Source organism: Ovis canadensis, chromosome 23 (assembly GCF_042477335.2).
Source record: "Ovis canadensis isolate MfBH-ARS-UI-01 breed Bighorn chromosome 23, ARS-UI_OviCan_v2, whole genome shotgun sequence".
In the NCBI taxonomy this organism is placed as follows: domain Eukaryota; kingdom Metazoa; phylum Chordata; class Mammalia; order Artiodactyla; family Bovidae; genus Ovis; species Ovis canadensis.
Window position 1 is genome coordinate 49,251,123 of NC_091267.1, and position 25,584 is coordinate 49,276,706.

Below are 25,584 nucleotides of genomic sequence, written 5' to 3' on the forward strand. Positions count from 1 at the left end.
GCGTCACTGAAGCGTCACAGGAAGGGGCGGAGTCTCGCGCTGTGGCGGGAAAAGTGACTTCTGGGAAGCGGTGGGCGGCCTTTCCCGCCGCCGTCCGGCCCTCGCCGCCGCGCCCGCAACCAGCACAATGCCAGCCGTCGGCTCCGAGCCGTCACGCCCACTGTCGCCGCCCGCCGTGCAGGAGCAGAGCGCCGAACCGCGGCCGCCGCCGCCGCACGGGGAGCTGCAGTACCTGGGGCAGATAGAACACATCCTCCGCTGCGGCTTCCGGAAGGATGACCGCACCGGCACTGGCACCCTGTCGGTGTTCGGGATGCAGGCGCGGTACAACCTGAGAGGTGAGGCAGCCGCGTCACGGGGGCGGGCGGGCCCGGTGCACGCGGAGCTGCGGTGGGGAGAGCGCTGCGGACAGGCCGAGCCCAGCGACGGGCGTTTAGCCCTAACCTCTGCAGCGTAAGGGGAATGGCTTTGGCCCCACTTTACAGACGCCAAAACTGGCTCGGACTCTAGACGTGAACTTGGATAAGGTCTCACGGACTGAACGGACAGAGCTGGGAGGTAAAAGCAGGCCCTCTGGCTCTTAATCGCCCCGGTATGCTGTCTCCCCTAAGCGGGCTTGGCTCTGCAGCGCTATCCCCAGACTAAAGTGCGGGAGAGGATCTGCCCGGGCTTGACCGAGGCCTTGACTGCAGGGCCCCGTTTTCGCCACTCTTCCCTCCGCGCTGACTGTTCCGCTTTGTTTTCAAAAATTGGAGCCCAGATGCCGTGGGCGGGGCCTCGGTGGGGGAGACCGCTGGGAAGCAGGGGCGGAAACTTGGGGCTCGTGACAGTTCTCCCATCTGGTCGAGCGAGCCAGCTTTCCTCCCTAATCTTGAAACAGAAACGCGAGAATCCGAGTTCTTATTAATTTTTTTTTTTTTTTTGGGTGGTGGGGACTGTGCCACAAGGCTTGCGAGTTCTTAGAACCTGGGCCACAGCAGCTAAAGTGGGGAGTCCTAACCACTGGACCTCCAGGGAATTACCTTATTTGCTTCGCTGGTGGCTCAGGTGGTGAAGAATCCGCCTGCAATGCGGGAGCCCTGGGTTGGAAAGATCCCCTGGAGAAAGGAACGGTTACCCAATCCGGTATTCTGACCTGCAGAATTCCGTGGACCGCATATATAGTCCATGGGGTCGCAAAGAGTCGGACACGACTGAACGACTTTCACTTTCCTGGGGAGAAATGTGTCTTGGAAGTTGTTAGTGCCAGGCTCTCAGGGGACAAAGAGGTGGGATGGGGGTCGGCCTCAGACAAACGTCCGTGAAATAGGTGTGGAGGGTGGTTGTGAGTGGGGAGACCAGCTATTGAAGGAGGTGCACCCAGGTCAGGGCAGAAACCCTCTGCCACACACCCATTGCAGAGACTGGAAAATCCGGAGCTGCTGTGTCCAGATTGGCTTGGACAGGGTGGGGAGTTTTGTCTTGAGTCGAGGGATTCGCCTTCCTGCAGCTCCTGCATGGTAGCCTCCCATGAGCCACAGATGTCATTTTCACTCCAGCGCTTATGCTTAGACTTGGGCGCTGTTGTTTATCTTTGCCTATCTTCAGCTTCCTCATGTGCTCAAAATGGAGGAAATGATCCCCCAAATGGAGGGAATGTAGGTGCTTGAAGACTGCCCTTGTTACATGAGTATCACCTGTACAGTCGGCTGAATAGGTACTGAATTTAGAGATAAGCTTTTACTTTTTCTCAGCTGTATGATGCAGACTTACCACCTCCTGGTGCCTGTAAAATGGAGATCATAATGGAGAAATAACTCCAGAAAGAATGAAGGGATGGAGCCAAAGCAAAAACAATACCCAGCTGTGGATGTGACTGGTGATAGAAGCAAGGTCCGATGCTGTAAAGAGCAATATTACATAGGAACCTGGAATGTCAGGTCCATGAATCAAGGCAAATTGGAAGTGGTCAAACAGGAGATGGCAAGAGTGAATGTTGACATTCTAGGAATCAGTGAACTAAAATGGACTGGAATGGGTGAATTTAACTCAGATGACCATTATATCTACTACTGTGGGCAGGAATCCCTCAGAAGAAATGAAGTAGCCATCATGGTCAACAAAAGAGTCCAAAATGCAGTACTTAGATGCAGTCTCAAAAACGACAGAATGATCTCTGTTCGTTTCCAAGGCAAACCATTCAATATCACAGTTATCCAAGTCTATGCCCCAACCAGTAACACTGAAGAAGCTGAAGTTGAATGGTTCTATGAAGACCTACAAGACCTTTTAGAACTAACACCCCCAAAAGATGTCCTTTTCATTATAGGGGACTGGAATGCAAAAGTAGGAAGTCAAGAAACACCTGGAGTAACAGGCAAATTTGGCCTTGGAATACGGAATGAAGCAGGGCAAAGACTAATAGAGTTTTGCCAAGAAAATGCACTGGTCATAGCCAACACCCTCTTCCAACAACACAAGAGAAGACTCTACACATGGACATCACCAGATGGTCAACACCGAAATCAGATTGATTATATTATTTGCAGCCAAAGATGGAGAAGCTCTATACAGTCAACAAAAACAAGACCAGGAGCTGACTGTGGCTCAGATCATGACCTCCTTATTGCCAAATTCAGAGTTAAATTGAAGAAAGTAAGGAAAACCACTAGACCATTCAGGTATGACCTAAATCAAATCCCTTATGATTATACAGTGGAATTGAGAAATAGATTTAAGGGCCGAACATTGTACAGGAGACAGGGATCAAGACCATCCCCATGGAAAAGAAATGCAAACAAGCAAAATGGCTCTCTGGAGAGGCCTTACAAATAGCTGTGAAAAGAAGAGAAGCAAAAAGCAAAGGAGAAAAGGAAAGCTATAAGCATCTGAATGCAGAGTTCCAAAGAATAGCAAGAAGAGATAAGAAAGCCTTCTTTAGCGATCACTGCAAAGAAACAGAGGAAAACAACAGAATGGGAAAGACTAGATATCTCTTCAAGAAAATTAGAGATACCAAGGGAACATTTCATGCAAAGATGGGCTCAATAAAGGACAGAAATGGTATGGACCTAACAGAAGCAGAAGATATTAAGAAGAGGTGGCAAGAATACACAGAACTGTACAAAAAAGACCTTCACAACCCAGATAATCATGATGGTGTGATCAGTCACCTAGAGCCAGACATCTTGGAATGTGAAGTCAAGTGGGCCTTAGAAAGCATCACTATGAACAAAGCTAGTGGAGGTGATGGAATTCCTGTTGAGCTATTTCAAATCCTGGAAGATGATGATGTGAAAGTGCTGCACTCAGTATGCCAGCACATTTGGAAAACTCAGCAGTGGCCACAGGACTGGAAAAGGTCAGTTTTCATTCCAATCCCAAAGAAAGGCAATGCCAAAGAAGGCTCAAACTACCACACAATTGCACTCATCTCGCAAGCTAGTAAAGTGGTGCTCAAAATTCTCCAAGCCAGGCTTCAGTAATACATGAACCGTGAACTTCGTGATGTTCAAGCTGGTTTTAGAAAAGGCAGAGGAACCAGAGATCAAATTGCCAACATCCGCTGGATCATCGAAAAAGCAAGAGAGTTCCAGAAAAAATCTATTTCTGCTTTATTGACTATGCCAAAGCCTGTGACTGTGTGGATCACAATAAACTGTGAAAAATTCTGAGAGAGATGGGAATACCAGACCACCTGACCTGCCTGTTGAGAAACCTGTGCAGGTCAGGAAGCAACAATTAGAACTGGACATGGAACAACAGACTGGTTCCAAATAGGAAAAGGAGTACGTCAAGGCTGTATATTATCACCCTGCTTATTTAACTTCTATGCAGAGTACATCATGAGAAACGCTGGGCTGGAAGAAGCACAAGCTGGAATCAAGATTGCTGGGAGAAATATCAATAACCTCAGATATGCAGATGACACCACCCTTGTGGCAGAAAGTGAAGAGGAACTAAAAAGCCTCTTGAAAGTAAAAGTGGAGAGTGAAAAAGTTGGCTTAAAGCTCAACATTCAGAAAACGAAGACCATGGCATCTGGTCCCATCACTTCATGGGAAATAGGTGGGGAAACAGTGTAAACACTGTCAGACTTTATTTTTTGGGGCTCCAAAATCACTGCAGATGGTGACTGCAGCCATGAAATTAAAAGACGCTTACTCCTTGGAAGAAAAATTATGACCAACCTAGATAGCATATTGAAAAGCAGAGACATTACTTTGCCAACAAAGGTCCATCTAGGCAAGGCTATGGTTTTCCAGTGGTCAGGTATGGATGTGAGAGTTGAACTGTGAAGAAAGCTGAGCACCGAAGAATTGATGCTTTTGAACTGTGGTGTTGGAGAAGACTCTTGAGAGTCCCTTGGAGTGCAAGGAGACCGAACCAGTCCATTCTGAAGGAGATCAACCCTGGGATTTCTTTGGAAGGAATGATGCTAAAGCTGAAACTCCAGTACTTTGGCCACCTCATGCGAAGAGTTAACTTATTAGAAAAGACTCTGATGCTGGGAGGGATTAGGGGCAGGAGGAGAAGGGGATGACAGAGGATAAGATGGCTGGATGGCATCACTGACCCCATGGATGTGAGTCTGAGTGAACTCCAAGAGTTGGTGATGGACAAGGAGGCCTGGCGTGCTGCGATTCATTTGGTCACTAAGAGTCGGACATGTCTGAGTGACTGGACTGACTGACTGACTAATGGAGCCTCAAGCAGGATTGTATTGAGTATCAGATAGGATTGTGCATATCAGGTATTTAAACAGATAACTATTTTTAGTTCAGTTAAAAGATAAAGGTTGGGGGCTTCCCTGGGCCTCCCTGTTTAAGACACCATACACTACAGGGGGCATGGCGTTCATGCTGTTATAGGGGGAACTAGGATTCCCACATAGAAAATGGATAACCAACAAGGATCTGTTATGTAACACATGGAACTATGCTCAGTGTTAGGGAGCAGCCTGGATGGGAGGGGAGGTTGAGGAGAATGGATACATTTATGCCTGAATCTCTTTGCTGTTCATCTGAAACTATCATAACATTGTTCATCGGCTATACCCCAATACAAAATAAGTTCAAAAAGAGAAAAGGAAACAAAAGTTTTAAAAATATATAAATAAAGGTGAAGTTTCTTTGCAAATATTTAAGAACTAAGAGAGTCCCTTGGACTGCAAGGAGATCAGTCCTGGGTGTTTATTGGAAGGACTGATGTTGAAGCTGAAACTCCCAATACTTTGGCCACCTCATGTGAAGAGCTGACTCATTGGAAAAGACCCAGATGCTGGGAAAGATTGAGGGCAGGAGAAGGGGATGACAGGATGAGATGGTTGGATGGCATCACCGACTCGATGGACATGGGTTTGGGTGGACTCCGGGAGTTGGTGATGGACCGGGAGGCTTGGCATGCTGCGGTTCATGGGGTTGCAAAGAGTCGGTCACAGCTGAGCGACTGAACGGATTCACTTTTAGCCAGGGCGGTATCTGCTGTTCCTGGTTGTGAGCCCATTCTCCCTGGCAGGATAATCCTGCAGTAGGGGCCTTCAGGCTGTGTCCTAGGGCGCATTCTGTGTGTTGTCTTCAAACCTCTGGGAAGGGTTCGCACTGACTGGGTAGTGGCTGCTGGCTCTTTCCCTGTCCACATGGGCCTCCCCGCCCCATCTCTCTGTGTGAAATTCCTGTGTCTGGCGGTCAAGGGGTGCAGGAGGGTGATCTCACCTGAAGTGTGTCACTGACTTGGGGCTGCAGCCTTGGGAACCCCACTCTGATCCGGGGGTGCCTGCGTTTCAGAAGTCACAGGTTTCCAACTCCTCTGCAGTCAGTTCCCAGGCCGCCTGTCCTGGGGCATGTTCTCTCTTTTTACAGAAAAAGTTGGATGGCATGTTTTGTCTTCTCATCTTGAAATTACATGGCAAACTGTTTTCCAGATGAATTTCCTCTGCTGACAACCAAACGTGTTTTCTGGAAAGGTGTTTTGGAGGAGTTGCTGTGGTTTATCAAGGTAAAGAAGTTGCTGCTACTGGAAGTCAATAATCTGTTGTTGGCACAGCACCAGCGAAATCCTTTTAAGCGTGCATCATGTCACTCCTTGGCCTAAAGTCCTTAGTGGCTCCTGTTTTATTCAAGGTCCTTACAGTCCTGTCTGCTCTGGCCTCAGCCAGAGTCACGCTCGCTCTGCTCCTCTCCCCCTGGCCTCCTTGCTGATCTTTGAGCACACCGGGACGTCCCCATTTGGGGCTGGTACTCACCACTCCTGCTCTGTGGAATCCCCACCCCCATGTAGCACCCTCACCTTCAACTCTCTACTCAGTGAGTTTTCCCTGCCTCCAATCTAAAACCGTGATTACCCCCACCCCTCCTTTGTTTTTTCTCTAGAGAAGCCCCATCTTATATATAAGATCTTCCCCATTTACCCCCTTCAAGGGAGAAGGCAGACAAATGAATAAAATACTATCATTTAAAAATTTTTTATTTAAAATAAAGTTTTTTGACATTTAGAAAAGCACTATAAGCTCCATGAAGGCAGAGAATTTCTCTTGTCTGCTGTTGTGTGCCCTGGAACACGGCCTGCCACACAGTAGGCACTCACAGGGATTGCTGACTGAATATAGATCCCATCTGTGCTCTCCTGGGGGGTAAGTTAGAAGGCTCTTGAGTAATAAGCTGAGCATGGTGATGGTGGGGCAGCGGCCACACCTGTGTCTCCCTTTCATCTCATCTTCATCTCCCCTTCATCTCACTGGTCTGAGAGTCTGGCCAACACTGCTCACAGGGTGCCTAAAGAGATGGGCTCTCTTTTGGGCTGGGCTCGAGGTTGGGCTTCCTTCTGTGGCTTGTATCGTCTTGGGCCAAAGCAGGCCTGAGACCGCAACGCATTTTAGAAAAGGTTTAGGTTTGGATACAGATCTCAGAAGAGAATGTTTGCAGATAAGCTAGAGCCTAGGCTGAATGGATGGGGAGGGAGACTTTTGAAGCAACATGAGTGATCAGGAAATGAGTCACTGGAAGTGAAAATAATTAGTATAAACTCAATGACAGAAAGGGAGGAACTGAGATGCTCAGAAATAGAGGTCATGCGCTTGTTTGATCATAAGGCTGGAGTGCAGGGTTCCAGTGAGTCCTCACCAGGAAGATAGCATTCATAGTCACCCGCCTCATAGTCACTCCATGGGTGACTCAAGATAGAGGAGTTGGCGTACCTACACTTCAGCTGGGGTCTTTGGGCGAGATGGGGAGATGCAGTCTGTGCCTTGGTTCGTATCTGTTGCGTGCCAGGCGTTTGCTTGTATTATCTGCTCCTCCCAGTAATGTGGGTGGTGATTGCTACTACTGTGCTCTTTCTTGGGTGCAGATACTGAGGCTGGAGGGGTCAGGGAGCTGGTCAGACGAGAAGTGAGGAGACGGCAGGCCTAGCGCCCGTGTGTGTGGCCTCACTGCCTGCTTGTAACCATTACAGCACATCCTACCCAGAGGCCAAATGGGGTCTTGACCTGGATGCACCATCAGGATACATGGGCCAACTCTAATGAGATGAAATACATAAGAGGAACATAAAGCTTATACTTGGCACCAAAAAAAACCCCCCAAACCCGCCAAGAACCCACACCTTAACTTTGCAAGTACATGTTGTTGATAAACATGACAGTGGTACTTGTAAAGATACGTGACTGACATTTGACAGAAAAGCTAATACTGATCAGGCCTCTCAGTGGAAACATCCTATATAACAGGTCTAAGATACACCAGACACGTTGCGAGTGGTGGAGTAAATTCATTCTGGGGAGTTACACTTAGTCACAAGACACATTTAGTTAAGAAACAGAACTGTTAGATGGGAGCAATGAAAGGACTTGGAGATGTTTAGAAGTCTTGGTTGAGTAGAACAGGAAAAAAGATTTGAGGGAGTAATTGCACAGAAGGATCAGACTGTCCCGGGGGTCTTTGGGAAGTCTGGGCTGGGACCAGCCTGCCTAGTGATGGAGCGTGTCAGGTGTTGCCCCCATCTGTCAGCACAGGCCCACTTGTGGCTTGGAATTCACGGGATGCCGTGTCTCTTACAGGGATCCACCAACGCTAAGGAACTGTCTTCCAAAGGAGTGAAGATTTGGGATGCCAACGGGTCCCGAGACTTCTTGGATGGCTTGGGCTTCTCCAACAGAGCTGAAGGGGATTTGGGCCCAGTTTATGGCTTCCAGTGGAGGCATTTTGGGGCTGAATACAAAGATATGGATTCAGGTGAGGAGCTGGAGGGGGCCCTTGGATTTCCTGAGTGTCTCTCACAGCCTGGGTTTGTTCTGTGGCTGCAAGTGAAGCCTGGGGGATAGGAAGCTGATGATGGGGAAATGGATATATAACTTGGACCTTGTGAGGGGCTGCTTTGGATCCAGGGGGAGGGTCGGGTCGGGTCACACACCAGGTGGTCAGCACCTGTGGGTCTGGGCATCTTCTGTACCTTGTTCATCAGCAGACAGTGACCTGGTGGTCGGTTGCTGTGTTGGAGGCAGGTTGGAAGTTTTAATCTGGGGATGAGTCCCAGGGACTGACTGTCCTGTGGTCACCTTGATCTTCCTTTTCAAGACTCAACCACCCAGCACGCTGCCGGTGGCGCTGATGTGACAGCACCCGTCTTGATCGCTCTCTCCTCCCCACCCTGCTGGGGTGGAGATGAAACATCTCCCTCCTGGACGCCTACACCCCTCTGTCACTTGGCACCACCTCTCACACAAATTAGCGTTGGTAAAACCCACAGCACTTAACAGATTTCTCCAGCTTTGCAAATTTGTGTGCAGTTTCAGCCCATGGAGATTTATGTAGCCATCAGCACAATCAAGATACAAAACGGATCCATTACAGGTCATCTTCTTAAAATCTTCTCTGGAACTGTGATAGTGACAGGGCTTTCTTTCCCCAAATTAAGAACTCCTGGACTCAGGCATAGTCGGCCTCCAGGAAACAGACGTTTAACCATAGAGCTGGGAGGCTTCGCATATCTCAGCTTCCAGTTCACTCCAGGAGGCGGCAAGTTCAGAGACCAGACATGGGAGAAAAGTACAGGGTGGTATATAATAGAGAGGTTTCCTGATGTTTACAGGTCAGCAGCTGTTTAGCTGTTTAATTTTTGGTGGGAGTGTTGGAAGGCTAGTATCTAGATGACAAAAAAGAATCCTCATCACCGGTTGTTGGACCATGTAGGGTAGGAAACATTCTATCTACTGCAGATCCAGCCCTGCCTGGCAGTGAAGTGGGACAAGAATCGTTGATGATACAGACACAATGTCCCATGGGGACCGCTGGAAGAAACTGATTGTTGAGGATGAAGGAGGTTTAGCGATAGGAGAAGGGGGAGGAGGGACACCCTGGCCAAGTATTTTAAAAGTCTCCTAAGTAGTGGGAAAATAGACTTATGGCTCCAGAGGACAGACCTAGGAGCCCAGACTCAACCCAGCAAAGAAGGAGACATCAGTACTGTTCACTGGATATTGTGTGACTGGGCCGGCGGGGCCTTGTGGGGAGGACCGTGTGCTCAGTGACCTGGGGCCCTCTCCCGGGGTACCAAGGTTCACATGTGTGGTGGTCTCTTGTTTTTGCCAATTCTGCAGATTATTCAGGTCAAGGAGTAGATCAACTGCAAAAAGTGATCGACACAATCAAAACCAACCCTAATGACAGAAGAATCATCCTGTGTGCTTGGAATCCAAAAGGTAGATGGTGCCCCAGTCATCCTCCCATGTCTTACCTGAGCCCTGAGCAGAGGCACTGGGTCGGAGGTGGTCCTGGGAACTGTTGGCTGCCCAGCTGCTCGTGTGACCCTAACCATGTCCCAAGTGGCCGTGTTTTTACCTTCAGAGAGCGAGCTTGGGCCCAGATGAAATTAATTTGTGTTTACGGGCTTTAATTATAAAAAGACCCATGAAAACTTAAATTGGGACAGTTGGAATTTCAGATTGCCTCCACCTCACTATTATGAACCTTTTAAACAATTGTAAAGTTAAGCTCTCCTGAGGTGTAGTAAATAGCCTGAGTGGAATTTTTGCATTAATGATAGCAATTTGAGTACAGGAGGGTGTGCCTGAGTCACCAGTCTCACGGTCCCTGCAAATGAATTCATTCCCCCTGTACTTGTGGCTTGGTGCCACGGAGGTGGCCCAAGTGATTCATTTCAGCTCGGATGAGAGCGGGTGGCCTCAGCAGTCCTTGTACTCCCACAGAGGTCTCACCGTGATGGGCAGGTCTCCGTCGGCCTTATGCCATCCCTGGGGTGGGAATGGTTCGTGGGGGTCACTGGCCCAGTGGCTCTTCTCACCATCTCTGCTGTAAGAGCTGGCTTCTGCTGCTTTTTGCTTTGCTTACAGTTGTGTTCCTTAAAAACCACCTCCTCTCCTGACTCTCCTTGTTGGCCCCTCAGATCTCCCTCTCATGGCCCTCCCCCCATGCCATGCCCTCTGCCAGTTCTACGTGGTGAATGGGGAGCTGTCCTGCCAGTTGTACCAACGGTCGGGAGACATGGGCCTGGGTGTGCCCTTCAATATTGCCAGCTACGCCCTGCTCACCTACATGATCGCACACATCACGGACCTGAAGGTGGGCTGCTCTGGGTGGGGTGGAGGTGGGGACCAGCCTAGAACACTGGGCTGTGAGGTCCTGTCATGTGGAAAAACTGATGGCTGAGAATTCCAGCTCTTTGTAGTCTTTAGATGCGATCTGTGTAAATGAAGGAACTGCTCACTGACTTGCCTGGAGCATTTAATATGACTTTGGATCAACTTTTCTCAAAAGCGATACTGGTTAAATTTCTTTGTAAAGAGCTTTGGGATGTCTGCATGCTCACGTTTTTTTACATCAGGTGTTATAAAGGAGCTCGAACTAACGCCTTGACAGTTTCGCTTTCTTCTGTGGGGTTTAGCCAGGTGACTTCATACACACTCTGGGAGATGCACACATTTACCTGAATCACATCGAGCCACTGAAGACTCAGGTAAGAAATGTACCCGTCACTCTTTGGGGTCTGGTACCTTCTCTTGAGACTTTGTCCACATGGGCGGGGTCCCTCCTGTAATAGATGTTCTCCTCCAGGCTCTGATGGAGCTATGAGGACAGGCTTCCAGGTTTGTGGATGGTGGTGGACAGGCAGGGACCAGGCAGATGGGCCTCAGTGGCCACCGACACCGAACGTGACGGGTGCTGTGAGGTGCTGCACGTGTATGTATTCTTTCCCATTATGGTTTGCCCTAGGATATTGAATGTAGTTCCTGTGTTGTACAGTAGGTTCTTGTTTACCCATTTTGTGTGTACCAGTTTGTACCTGCCAGTCCCAGCCCTCCACTCCCTTCCCCCTTGGAAACCACCAGCCTCTTCTCTGTCCATGATACTGTTTCTGTTTCAGGGATAGGTTCATTTGTATCGTGTTAGATCCCACGCTGAAGTGACGTCACGTGGTATTTGTCCTTCTGACTTTGCTTAGTATGATTTCTGGGTCCATCCATGTAGCTGCTAATGGCATTTCACTCTTTTTTATGGCTGAGGAGTATTCCATTCTGTGTGTACATGTGTGTGTGTGTGTATGTGTGTGTGCATATATATACACATACACAAACCTGATCTTTATCCACTTGTCGATGGATATTTAGGTTGTGTTCTTGTCTTGGCTGTTGTGAATAATGCTGCTGTGAACACAGGGGTGCATGTATCCTTGAATTATACTTTTGTCTAGATACATGCCCAGGAGTGGAATTGCTGGGTCATATGGTAATTCTGTTTTTGGTTTCCTGAGGAACTTTTCATACTGTTTTCACCAGTGGCTGCATCTGTTTACATTCCCACCACTAGTATAGAAAGATTCCCTTTTCTCCACACCCTCTCCAGCATTTGTTATACTTTTTAATGATGGCCATTTTGACTGGTGTGAGGTGGTACCTAATTGTGGCTTTGATTTGCATTTCTCTAATTAGCGATGTTGAATATTGTTTCATGTGCCTTTGGGCCATTTGTGTATCTTCTTTGGAGAACTGTCTCTTTAGGTCACCTGCCCATTTTGAAACTGGGTTTTTCTTGTTGAGTGTATTACAGAGCTGTTTGTATATTTTGGAAATTAAGCCGTTGTCAGTTCCATTGTTTACAAATATTTTCTGTAGATTCTTTTAGTTCTATGGTTTCCTTTTGCACATCATACAAGCTGTGCAAAAGCTTGTAAGTTAGATTTTATCTCTATTGCTTTGGGAGACTGACCTAAGAAAACGTTGGTATGATTTATATCAGAATATTTTACCTGTGTTCTCTTCTAGGAGTTTTATAGTGTTGTCTTATTAAGCCTTTAAGCCAGTTTATTTTCAACAAAGGATGATTTAAGTGGCAATTTTAAAAAAGGAGTGTTTGTGCTTAATGAACTCCGAAGGAAAATTGCTTGAACCAGAAATGTTTAGCCCCTTCTAGTTAGATCTGGGAGAGGGTGACCCCAGGGTTCATCCAGATACTCCAGTCGTGCTGACAGAGGAGGAGGGCATGCCCTGTGTCCTTGTCCTTCTTGCTGCTCTCTGTCCAGCCCAGGAGTCCTGGCTTTATCCCTGTTAGTTGTCAACATGTGTCCTCTTTCCCTGTCCTTTCTGCCAGGGACAGTTGGGCTAGGCATCATGGGACTCAAGTAAACATCCTGTAACTACTTCTTTAAGTAAAAAACCGTGCCCTATTTTTAACAAATTTTAGAACTTAAAGCCAGTGAACCACCAAGGCTACTGACACCATGTGATCCACTGATCACCCTTCACTCTCCACGGGGTGAGAGAATGGGTCAGCAGCATTGAGTAACCAGGGACGAGGTATTTTCGGTATTCCACCCCTACAAAATAATACTTTCCTGGTAAAATACTGTGATTTGTTTCATGAGGGACATGGGGAGCAAAAATTAAAGCAGGGTGTACGGATCTGGGAAAATAATGGTCTTATGTTGTTTTTAGCTTCAGCGAGAACCAAGGCCTTTCCCCAAGCTCAAAATCCTTCGAAAAGTTGAGACAATCGATGACTTCAAGGCTGAAGACTTTCAGATTGAAGGCTACAATCCTCACCCGACTATTAAAATGGAAATGGCTGTCTAGAGTGCTTTTAAAGGCGTTGTTTGAAGGATATTTACACCCAGGTAAAAGTTCACTTGGCTGTAAAGGTGAAGGATCTAGGTCAAAACCTGTTAGTGATCTGTTGGTTATTATCCATTAACTTTTAAGAATGTTGCCACTGGCAAATAAGAGCTGTGTTGTTCTCTTAGTAGTAAAAGGCCTTGGGTTTGGGTGACTCGCTGAGGGTGTCTGTACATGTAGTGATTTTGAATAAAGACAGGAAAGAGAATTTATATTAATTCAAATTTCATAGTGTTTTTAGGAAAATGGTCAGTGCATTTCAAGAATTATATAGAACTGTTTCCCCATATCTGAGCAAGCTGGGTAACACCCATCAGTCATGTTAATGCCTAGTGTGGTTATGAATGTTTAAAGTTTTATATCTTGCCACAATAAATGTTCTGCATTCATGTTTTTTTTAAAACTGTAGTTCCTGCCTAAAGTAGATTAACTGAACCCTCCTAAATAAACACACATGTGCTGTGTTCTGGTTTGGATGTGGCTTAGATAGGGTGTATTTTAGAAATGCTGAGTAAGCTAGTTCGCCCTATTTTTTTCTGTTTCATTTAATTCTGGCTTTATCATTAAAAACAATGATTATCTAGAATAAAGACTTTAAGGGTTATAGAAATAGTCTGATACCATTTTACCGTCATTAGCTTCAGCACAGTGTGAATTCTCTAATAGGCTCACACTGAGCAAGAGAAAGATGCTAAACCACCTCAGCGCTATCTGATTTTTTTAAACTTTTGTTGCAGAGCATATACTGCACAGTGCTGCAGCACTGTTTGTATTACACTAATTTATGACAAGTGTGTTTTTAAAAAGATTAAGGAAGTATTTCAGCATGCTGCTTGTTTTCAAAGTACAGTTCAATGTCTAGGCATCAGTGTGTGATGGAAAATTTAAGAACATCTTCCTGTACTTTGAATTAATTGGAACTATTTTTGTTTAAATACTACACAGGAGAATTTTTTCTGCTAAAAGAATCAAGAAATAATGATGACTAAGCTGATCCCTGAGGTTAGTATGACTTTTAGCTGAACTTGTCTTGATTGGTAGGATGATTTTTTTTTCCCTTCTATTTTTGTAAAACCAGACCCAAGAAATCTTAAACCTTTTCACTTAAAGCAAAAGGTGTCAGAGCTGAGCACTTAATTCCCTTGAGCAGTTAGGAGCTTCTTCCAGACTTCACCATCTGGATAGCGGTGTCTCTTTACCGAGTCCTCCTTCATTTCTGTTGAATAACCAGCATCCTATCAAAGACAAAAAATGGAGTTGTTAATAACCTCCCAGAACAAAAGTCATTTATTTTACTTATTTCTGCTGCTCCAAGAAATGCTTTTAAGTCTCAGCCAGAGGCAACTGAATTAACATTTTTAAAAGTTAAGTTTGCAGGTTGTTTGAAATGGGGGAGAGGTACCCTGCTACTTCTCAGGGTTAGTTAACTAATCATACTTCTTTGTTAGTTCCACCTCTGCTGGTGAAAATTAGCCCCGATCTTTTAAACAGGAGGGTCAATGAAGCAGATTTTTTTTTTTTTAAGGTACAGTCAAAACCTTTTGCTAACTTGCTAGATGGTTCCTGGTTTTTAGTTCGGTTGCACGGGGTAGGGGGCAAGGAGTGCATGTTTTCAGGTCCAACTAGTGGGGAAAGGCTGCCGGGAGAGAAGCCTTGTCAGGGGCCATTTCACCCCAAACCCTGACCTTTGCGCCTGGGGACTTAAGACTAAAGAACCATTTGTTTCTAGATAATGAAAACAGATTCGAGGAGACCAAGCTTTGTGCCTGGGGGTGGGGGGCACCGCAGGCTCACCTTTGGAGGCATGTAGGAAGCCTCCCTGATCAGCACAGGATACTTGAAATGCTCATGCAGGTGGTCGACGTATTCACACATCCTGGGAGGAAGGAATCAGGTTGGAGTAACAATGCCTTCAGTTAGATGGGCTGCTGGGCAGAGGGCTGAACACCGCTGAGAGAGATGGACTCAGTCGAGGGGTGGCTGATACCCCATGGTTCTAGGCAAATCCTTCGCCCATTTTCTCATCCCTCAAAGCCTGCAGGACCTTTTAAGGTTGGTAGAAATCCAACCCTCTCCTTGTTCCTGGTTTGCGGAACTGAAATGGGAGAGGCAGAAAACCCTAGGAGTGGTGGTTTTTAGAGTTTAAAATCTCTCAGGTGTATTAGAATTCAGCTGAAGAACCAAACATTGCTTTATAGAAGTCCCTGTAGACCCTCCCAGGTCCCATTTCTCAGTGTTGAACTTAATGTTCACCTTTCCCAGGCATGTCTTCATGCTCTCACTACATACTCCTAGTGATCTGTCTGAAGTACGATATTTAATTCCAGGAAGAAACAAAAGCATAGTAAAACCATATGTGTGCAGGTGACTGGAAGGAGACTGTCCTAATTTAAAGCTCATCTGGAGCATGTTGAGAAATGAGATGGAACTAAAAGATGCAGCCAGATGATGATGAGACTAGACAGAGGCAGAGAGTATGTGATGAAAGCGAGGCTTTAGAAAGTCAGAAACAGGAGCTGGGTTTTGGGTTTGCATTTGGTTGCAACTCCCCTCCTCTCCCCCCAACTTATGTACCTAGAAAACAGCTACCAGGAAACCACCCTCTAAAAGAAACAAGACTATTTAGTGGTGGGTCTCTAAACTGAGTTCTAGGATGTGCCAAGTGGCCAGGGTTCTCTCTGGACTAAGAGGCAATACTGATGGTAACGCCACATCACTGACCTGTCTTGGAGGCTTGCAGAGACAGATATGAAGTCAAATATGATCAGATGCTGCACCAGTTCACAGAGGCCAACTCCCCCGGCATGCGGGCACACAGGGACTAGAAGTGTAGACAGGTTGCTGCTGAGTGCCAAGGAGGGTAGAGGGGGAGGTGTGAAGGGGGACTCTGGCTTTTCTTAGTGTCTGCAGGTGATTATATCATTAATACTTAGGACCGAAAATCATCAAAGATTCTCTGATTAAGCTTGAGTTAGAAAAAGTTAGCACGGCAACTCCAGAGGGAAGCAGGGTGTGTGGTGTGTGGTGTGTGGGGAGATGATGCCTGGTCCGCAGCCCCATGGCACCCTTACTGTCAAACTTCTTGGCCATCAGCAACACCGAGAGGTTCTCGTTGACACTCCCCAGCCTGCAGCTGTCGATCTGCAGAAACTTCAGGGCTTTCGCCTGTAGGAGTTGCTTAAATATCACTCTATTGTGGCACTGGAAAGAGAATTAAAACACACCAACAGGAGAGTCAGCCCTCGCCTTCAGGGTCTATGATCCTGGCACTGTACCCACTCCAAGTCACTCAACAGTGGCCTCCTGGGAGCCTGGACTGTATGCCTTCTTCATCCTCAGTGGGTGTGAGGCGAGCCCTGACAGGCAGGAGGGGACCTCCTGCTCGCTTCATTACAAGTCTGCTGGTAGAAGTAAGTATGTGTGTGTGTCTCATGTAAAAGACCATAAGACTTGTGTGTCGCATAAAAGACCATCTATCAGGGCGTGACCACCGCAGGCAGTAGTGAGTGGGAGAAGCAGCATCGGGATGAGATATGGGGACCGCGGTGAGCAGGTTCCCCGGGCGATGAACAGACACAGGGTGGAAGGGCGCTGCTCCCTTGGCGAGGAGAGCCGAGGACCCGCTCCTCACACAGCGCCGCTCGAGGGCAGTCTGCCGCGGGTTTTGGCAGGCGCTTGTGTTTGTTGACTAGCACAGAGGTAACGCGGTGTGTTTAAGTAGTTTCGAGGCTGATTTTCTTAAACGGTGCCTATTATACCCCTTGCAGCTTTAAATTGCTGCCTTGTAAATTCCAATGAGATGCTTTGGAAAAGATCAGTGACTTGAGTCACAGGAACTGTAGAAGAATCTACAAACTCTTGACCATGTCTTGCTGTAAAGTAGCCCCATTTCTTAGATGAAAAAAACCTCCCATCACAGAACACAGGTGGTGCAGCCCCATGGGCAGTGTCCACAGGCAGTGCCAGTGTGTGCCACCCCAAGGAGATGTCTCCTACCTGTTCTCCTGTGGCCACGCCGATGCCCAAGGGGGCCAGTGCCTGTGAATACAAGGCAACCTGATGTCACTTTACTGCTTTTGAACTGACTCCTAATGTTTGAAAATATTTTTTGGCAGTTCAGCTATTTAGAGCTGTAAAAAGGAAAGAGCCCTGCTTTGGAGCTGTGTGAAGTTTCAGGTGCTGCAAAAGGGGGGCACTGGACCTCCTGGGTCTGATGGCATCACAAGTTCACATCCCACAGCTTGTTCCTCCCCCCGACTCCTTTATAAGTGACCCCCTCTGGCTTCATAGTCAGTGCTGTGAACCTAGCTAATGGGGGACTCCCTGAGACACAGGATGTTTCTCACATTCTCATGCACTGAGTTCTGACACCTGAAGGGGAGAGAAGCCAAGAGGGCCCCCAGTTTGGGTGGATCTGCCCTGGTTCAAGGACTCTAGGGGAAACTGAGAGGCAGCCTTCTATGGGTCCACCTGACCTTGACCTTAGCAAACCTCCACTTTGTTTCAGCCTGGGTGAGTCAAAGATCTGAATATCAGTCATTTCTGTGTTCACAAAGTACAGGAATCAGGTCTGGTGACCTCTGGGTTGCTGGTAGCCTTTCAGCTTTTAGTGATTGCTCTCTCTAGGATAAAGAGCAGTGCGAGGGAACAAGCCCAGGAATCCTAGGGTCTGAGACCACCGCTCTGGCAGCAGCAGTTTCTCTACCTTGGAAATGGCAGCGTGTCCCAGAATGTCGTCAGGGGAGGTGGGCTCCTCGATCCACAGTGGCTTGAACTCGGCCAGCTTTGTCATCCACTCCACGGCCTCAGGCACGTCCCAGCGCTGGTTGGCGTCCATCATCTGAAAGGGGAGAGAGACCCTTCGAGGGGAGGCCTGCCCACTGCTGACCCTGCTGCAGGGCTGTGCCTCCAGTGAGGAAGTGCTGTCTGTTGCTCACAGTCACTCAGCGCCACGACTGTGGGGCTCAGCATGTAACCGATCAAAGGGGGCCGCTGAGATGAGCCTGACAGGGAGCTGCTGTGAGATCCAGAAGTGCCCTGGGCTGGGCCCAGAAGTGCTGGCTGGCTCTGAAGCTCCAGCCTGATCTGCATTTGTGCATGTATGCTCAGTCGTGTCTGACTCTGTGACCCCATGTAGCTGACCAGGCTCCTCTGTCCATGGGATTTCCCAGGCAAGAATACAGGAGTGCGTTGCCATTTCCTCCAGGGGATCTTCCTGAGCCAAGAACTGAACCCATGTCTCCTGCATTGGCAGGCATTTTCTTTACCACTTTGCCACCTGGGAAGCCCAGGCTGCATTTAGAAACCACCAAAATACATTTGTCTTGCAAGGTTCATAGTTTGTAGGAGCTGTTTCATCACATTCTGAATCACTCACAGTTAATGCTGTTTGTTCTCAATGGTCTCTTATTGGCTATTGTCTACTCTGGTTGGCACGATAATAAATAACCCCAACTGTATCATTAATTAAGCACCTACTGCACCAGGCGTTTTATGGATCCTGTCCCATTTAATGTCATAATAACTCTTATGGGGCAGTTCATATTAACCCATCCTACAGACAGGAAAGCTGACATGCAAAGGAGTAACTTGCAATAAGTAAATGATGATTTCAAGTCTGGGCCTCTGGAAGGCAGGTGCGGAGTGTGCAGAGATAAGAAAGGGCCTCTCGGTCCCTGACATCATCACGCTTGGCCAAGTCAGACCCAGAGACGGATTTCTCTGGTAGAACATGCTGAGTGGTACACCCAAAATCGATCTGTGTCATAAATTATTTAGATGAGGATGACCTCAGAAGACAAAAGTGGTGTTAATTCATATACAAATAATGTGGCTTTTGATCCTAGGTCAAGGACTCAAAACTTTTAATATATGAAACATGCTTCCAAAACAATTTAAAACTATTGTATTGTGACATTCTTTTAGGAAAATATTTTAGACGTAATAAGAAACATAAAAATACACAGGAGTGGCTGATCCTTACATTTATCACACCAAAAGTTCCAGATTCTTGAGCAGTGGCTCCTAGAAACCCACCTACCCAAAGGCAGCTGGGCGGATTTGTTAAGAAGGGGGATTAAATGATTGACACACTGGGGCACCAATGGGAGAGCTGTTTGTTCAGGCACAGCCACACTAGCACAAAGGAACAATCTCTAAATTTATCTTATTGAATGGTTCTGCAGAATAAAACAGTTAAAAACTATCCACCCCCTCACTTGTGTTTGTTGGTTTTCAGCTTTTTTTAAGATTTGCCTACTCTGAGACCGTAAAGCTGTACCTCTGACATACAGTGTTAAAAATTCCCAATGTTAAAAACTCCCAATGTTCTTTAATCCTTGCTTGAAGCAGCTTGTGTTTTGGCCCTAGCCAGAGGCTTCCCAGGTGGCGCTAGTGGTAAAGAAACCGCCTGCCAATGCAGGAAACGTAAGAAATATGGGTTCGACCCCTGGGTTGGGAAGATCCCCTGGAGAAGGAAATGGCAACCCACTCCAGTAATCTTGCCTAGAGAATCCCATGGACGGAGGAGCCTGGTGGGCTACAATCCATGGGGTTGCAAAGAGCTGGACATGACAGAAGCGACACAGCAGAGGCCTCACAAGAGGCTGCTTCTCTGCAGCCGGGGAGGGTACTTACCAGTGTCTTCTCAGGCCCAATCATGTTCCTGATGAGTCGGCATCTACGGATGTCATCCTGGAGATCGGCACCAACTTTTACCTTAAACCTGTAACATAAATTTCATCTCATAATTTAGATCTGTTCACTGACTGAGTGAAGACATTTGGATTTTCTGCAGAAGTGACTGTTTCAGTAATTTACAGGTCTTGTCTTCCAGTAAACTCTTGCCCTTTCCCAGTCAGTGTTCAGACAAGCCACTCAAAAATAACCCTGTAAGCATCTCTCTTTACTCAGTATCAGGACAGTAACTCTAAATGACCTGACCTCTTAAGTCCAGGAGTGGACAGAGCACTAGAACTTGAATAATGTGCTGGGTTTTGCTGTGCCACAGAAGGGAATTAAGAACAAGAGAGGTGTGGTCAGACCTGGCAGGTGAGCCATATTCCTCGCCCCTCGCTCACTAGTCTCTGTCCTGCAGGCAGGCATCAGCCTGCTGCTCTGGAGCCTGGATGGCCTGAGGTTCCCTACATTACATTACACCCACCCTGTGTGCTGACAAAAAGCCCCTTACATCCTCTGCGCTCAGCACCAAACACTGAAGACGACGTTTCCATCCTGGGTGGAAGCCTCAGGAGGACTCTGAGCTCAGGGGCCTAGATCTCTCCTGGGCCTTCTCTGACCCCCAGTGGTCACTGTGTCAGCCTCTCCCAGCTACTCAGAGGGGGGAAAGGTGCCAGCACTTACGAGCACCTGCTGCCAACCCCAGCCGTGCCGGTCCTTTTCAGAAACAGCAACTTTGAGGAGAACCATGACATCTACTATTCCCGGTTTAGAGCGAAAACAAGGTTCAGAGAGGATGAGCAATTTCCCCATGATCACATAGCAGGTACTCACAGGGAATGGGGAAAAGGCACAATGTTGATTCCAAATCCACCACATCCCAAGTGTCTTTCCAGTGCTCCATGTTGCCTCCATCAAGTTCTCACTTCCCTAGCCCTTTACTTAGCTGAGGATCAACAGGAATTCAGTGCCTCTCAACGTTTCCTGAGCATGCAAATCACCCAGGGATCTTGTCAAAATGCAGATTTTTGGTACATGCATACAATGGAGTATTACCCAGCCACTAAAAAGAATGAAAAATTACCATTTGAAGCCACAGGGATGCACCTAGAGATTGTTATACTGAGTGAAATCAGACAAAAAATATATCACTTATAAAGTGAAAGTGAAGTCGCTCAGTCGTGTCCGACTGCAACCCCATGGACTGTAGCCAGCAGGCTCCTCTGTCCATGGGATTTTCCAGGCAAGAGTGCTAAGTGGAATCTAAGAAAGTTACAAATGAACTTATTTATACAACAGAAGTCGAGTCATGGATGTAGGAAAAACACGGTTACCAGGGGGTGGGGGAGGGATAAACTGGGAGATAGGGACTGACAGATACACACTACTATTTATAAAACAGATAACTAATAAGGGCCTCCTGTATAGCTCAGGGAACTCTACTCAATATTCTGTAATGGTCTATATAGGAAAAGAACCCCCCAAAAAGCGGATGCATGTGTAACTGATAAATTTTGCTGTACACCTGAAACTAACAATTTTGTAAACCAGCTATACTCCAATGAAAACTTTTTTTTTTTTAAGTCACAAAAAATACAGATTTTGATGTAGCAGGTCTGGGTAAGGCTCAAGATTCTGCATTTTAAGTTAATTGGAGACTTTTTTTAGTCCTTATCATTCATCAAGCAACCTACACAAATAATTTTCTTAATCTACCACAGCTGCAGCAGGGCTGGCTGGCACGCCTGCTCCACAGACCACTCTCGGAGGAGCAGGAGGCAGGTGGCCAGGCTCATGCAGAAATCCAAGTGACAGGCACACTGTCCACCATGAGCCGGATGTATGGACTCGCAGTAGCCATGGACAGCCACAGCTAACCCAGAGGAAACCCCAGGATCCCCAGGGGTCCGTAACCACACAGCAGGACAGACGAGAAGTGCAGTGGGGTAGGCTGGAGAAGAGGTGGCCTGGGGAAGAGGAGCTTGGCTCTTGGGAGAATTCCCAGGAGAATCATTGGGACGAGTGGCTGGAAGGTATAGGGGAGTCCAGGGTTCATTACATCAAAGCTCTTCTAACACTCAGAGCCCTTCAATTACACACAGACTCCCTACCAAGCTCCATGCGTCTGGATGTTTTCACACAGAAGCTGAATCAACGCTTGGTACTGCAGTAAAGAGTGGCTTTCTATTCTGGATGGATGCTTGAAATCAATGATCTCATTTCACTCTGATACGCCAGGATTCTAACTAGACTTGTCTTTGGATAAAGCTGGAAATCAATGATCTTTTTTGACTGAGGTTCCAGGATTCTAACTAGGCTCATATCTTATCTTTGGACAAAGGGCCTCAGATGAAACTTCTGGGTCCCAACATGCCAGGCTGCTCCTGGCGAATCCTGACCTCCCTGGGTCTCTTGGCTCCTGGCTCCTCTCCTGGCCTCACTTGCCAACTGCAGAGTCAAGTTCACAATCACTCAAATGAGTTACCTGGTCCAGCCGTCCTTGAGTGCCTCGCTGCAGAGCTGTGGGAAAAGGAGCAGAGCCATCACCACACACCCTCCCTGGTCTCAGCAGCACCTCAGTCATCTCTGACTCGGCTTCACAAATGCTACGGCCGCACCGTGAACCAGAAGAACAACCATGTGTTGTTGAAATTCAGAGCACAAACAGCTTAGCCAACAGAGCAAGGCTGTTTGGTGACTTCCCTGCCTCATCTCTATGGGAACCACTTCATTCATTGTCACAACATCCCTGGTGGGGGGAGTGGAGTGTCTCTGTCCCTCTTTTTAAAGCTGTGATAGTCTGCAGCAGCATCCATAGACCGAGCTGGTGAAAGAGTAACAGCCAGAAGCTAGTCCCCCTTCTCTGTCAGCTGCCGGTGAGCACAGGGCGATGAGAAAGGGGAGTGATGCAGCCACGGGCCACCTGTGGTCTGTGAGCATCACACAGGGCAGCCTTCATCAGAATCCTCAAAACTACCCCTGGGACAGCTATCATTTCCCACCTCGTAGCGAGGAAACCAAGGCAGAGCATGGTCGGGGTCATGTTATACAAGGTCACAGCGCTGCCTCCAGAGCCGAGGCGGGCTCGCTGGGCTACAGAGCCCTGCGTCCACAAGGGAAACAGCTCCCCCTTTATGTGGAATGTGTCCACGTATCCAGGATGAAGCCTGGAACCCACAATGCTTCAGGAAGGCCAAGAGGAAAATGTCACATCTGCTGTCTACAGAAGCTGGTTCCGCAGCCCACCTGCTTCAGCGTGGCATCAGGGTAGCCCAGCCAGGCGCACGACGTGGTGTAGGCGGGGTAGCCGTGGGCCAGCATTTGCTCCTCTGCAGAAACAAAACCATCTTCAACAGTTTGCACCCATGGGACCTCCAGCTTTAGAATCATCTGTGGCTGAAGTGCTCCCGTGGAGAATCCAGCTATTCTGCCTGCCCTGCTCATCCTCATCCCCCAGCCCCGAGGATGACACAATGGGGCCCGGTTACCCTCTGGGAGGATCCGTACCCAACCACCTGTGTGCGGGGGATGGAGGGGGGCACGTGATGTGAGCCCCCAAGGACAGGGACCTGCAGAGGTGCACAACCAGAGAAACATAACGAGGGAATTTTCTTACAACCCACCTCGCTCTTTTTTCCCAACTTGACTTTGCCGCAGAATTTCTGGAAAAAATAAAAAGTGTCATTCTCTTTTAGACAACAAGGCTCTGGGCCTGGCGGCTGCCAGGTCAGAATGGACCAGGAAGCTCCCGGTGTGTGGGGACGACTCACCGCAGGCCTCCTCCTCTGTCAGGACGTCAGTGATGTACCTGAAATCGATGCAGGACACCAGCGTCTGGGGGTCCTGGTGGCAAGATGGCAGGATGGAAAGGCCCACATCAGTCCACAAGTGGATCTCGGTTCTAAGAATCTGCTTACGCTGGGCCTGGGCTCATTCTGTCCAGGAAAGGACCTTTGGGCCTCCTCCTCCCACCCTGTCCTCGGGGCTCTGCCCTCTCTGGAGAGGCCCACACTCTCAGCTGGGCCTCTGGCTGAGACCTCCCCCCACCAATCTAAGTCAGTCTGTTGGGAAGCAGCTTGTACTGTGACCAACAGTACCTACGCCACTGTAACCCTTCAGTGTCATCAAAGCCCTTTGAACGTGGAGATTCTGCTTCTTTTAAGACCACTGGCTTTGAAATAGGGAACAGGATCCAAAAGAATGAAAACTCCACAGCGGGACAATCTCAGTTACCTCCTAGGGGTCGTCAGATCATTCAATTCTGGGGGCCACCTCTGGCACCTCCCTGGAGAGGCCAGCCTAGAGCCTGCAGGTGGCCCACGAGGTCCATGCCCTTTCCTTCAGGTGATGCCCCCATGCCACCTGCAACCATGTCAGAAATGATGTGACAGCCTTTTGTTTCCACTTCCCTCAACAATCTTCAAGGCCACGGTTCTTTGCTTCTCCTTAGTTATCAGGCCAAATAATAACCAGGGCCTTTGTTAACCACCAGATTTTCAGTGACCTTCCAAGACATTGCCCCGAGGTGGCTGAAGCTCAGAGAGGTTAAGTGGCATGCTGAAGGTCACACAGCCAGCAAGTGGTGGAGCCCGGATTGAAAGCCAGGTCTGCCTGGGTCTGATGTTCACTCCCTTTAACCTGCCCAGTTTCCTCCTCCTGGGCAGTGAGATGCTTGTCCCTGGTATCAACATGTCAGGGAGAAAGGAAAGGGCAGAGGCCTATCCTTAGAATTCACCCTGGGCTCCTTCCTCAAGGGTCTGATCTGCCATTTGCTTTTGATGTCAAAGCGACCAGGTAATATCTTAGTAATAACACTTTGGTCTTCAGAGTTTGAAGCACTTTTCTCAACTAGTCTTTGAACCAATTCTGTGGAGTTTCTGGAGAGGTTAAGATTATCCCCTTTGCATAGTCATGAAACAAGCCTGAGAATTTGTATCACACGTGGAAGGAAGCACCAGAGTGGGGGACGTGGAACCCAGCAGACACCCCTGCCCATGTGAGCACAGCTCTCTGCCACCTCAAACACCAGAGAAGCAATACTGGACCCGACTGCGTACTGCCTGATAAGCAGCACAGTGACTAATCCAGAGGCGATGCTGAATGTATCCACTGATAATCAAAAGGCGTGGAATCCACGAGATCCATTTCATTTATGGAAAACAGAGTATTAAAGAATTTACTTACCATGTCAACAAGTAACTTCCACAGAGGCTTGAAGAAAAGAAAAGATTTGTAAAACGTGTGAGGCACCCACGTGCTTTCTGACAATAAATGAGCTAGTGGCAAATTCCCCCATCAGACCAATGCCTGCCGGCGCCCCAACCCACTGGCTCCAGCTGGCCCTCACCTCTGTGGCCTGCTTTTCTCAGCCCTTTCTAACCTACTCCGATGATGTCCCAGCTGTTGCCAGTATCCCTCTGGGCAGACAAACAATTGAACAGTTCTCCTTACATCCCCTGGGAGCCTGCTGTACATGCCTTTGCTCGCAGGGGGAGTTGTGTTCCTCTGTCGTGTGCTGTATGTTCCATGGGGTCAGAGATGCTGCTGGAGGATTACCTTCCCCTCCTGCTTGGCCCACAGGTCCCACACAGCGTTGAGCACGGCCGCTGTGGCCAGATGCACCACACCCTTCTCAGGACCGATCTGGTCAGGAAACAAAACACACCAGCACTTCTTAGGAAAGAAAAGGATCTTTAGGTCTCCTAGCCAGGGACACGCTTCATGAATTAAAAGGCAGCAATGGAAGCTCTGCCCTAATGCTGGGAAAGATTGAAGGAGGGAGAAGAAGGGGATGACAGAGGATG

At 48.0% G+C, this 25,584-nt stretch overlaps 2 protein-coding genes across 5 annotated transcripts in view; one reads left to right on the forward strand and one right to left on the reverse strand.

The window, feature by feature from the left end:
- On the forward strand, positions 1-13,505 carry TYMS (thymidylate synthetase). The gene is made up of 7 exons (XM_069568929.1): positions 1-338; positions 5,903-5,976; positions 8,036-8,210; positions 9,575-9,676; positions 10,381-10,556; positions 10,879-10,950; positions 12,926-13,505. Exons 1-7 carry the CDS (start codon positions 128-130, stop codon positions 13,061-13,063), a joined length of 948 nt encoding a protein of 315 aa, XP_069425030.1. The 5' UTR covers positions 1-127; the 3' UTR covers positions 13,064-13,505.
- The window catches only part of ENOSF1 (enolase superfamily member 1), a 23,598-nt gene continuing 11,324 nt past the window's right edge, over positions 13,311-25,584 (reverse strand). Inside the window, exons 4-16 of one of the 4 annotated variants that reach the window (XM_069568925.1) lie at positions 25,337-25,423; positions 24,965-24,991; positions 23,551-23,623; positions 23,404-23,442; positions 23,027-23,109; positions 22,266-22,300; positions 19,739-19,826; positions 17,808-17,942; positions 17,099-17,140; positions 16,174-16,303; positions 15,824-15,923; positions 14,897-14,978; positions 13,311-14,337 (exon numbers count right to left, since the gene is read on the reverse strand). In XM_069568925.1, the coding sequence (XP_069425026.1) occupies positions 14,236-14,337; positions 14,897-14,978; positions 15,824-15,923; positions 16,174-16,303; positions 17,099-17,140; positions 17,808-17,942; positions 19,739-19,826; positions 22,266-22,300; positions 23,027-23,109; positions 23,404-23,442; positions 23,551-23,623; positions 24,965-24,991; positions 25,337-25,423 (1,023 nt within the window). In that variant the 3' untranslated portion in view covers positions 13,311-14,235. The remainder of the gene's footprint in view (positions 14,338-14,896; positions 14,979-15,823; positions 15,924-16,173; positions 16,304-17,098; positions 17,141-17,807; positions 17,943-19,738; positions 19,827-22,265; positions 22,301-23,026; positions 23,110-23,403; positions 23,443-23,550; positions 23,624-24,964; positions 24,992-25,336; positions 25,424-25,584) is intronic. The other 3 variants (XM_069568927.1, XM_069568926.1, XM_069568928.1) reach the window with 3 other exon arrangements.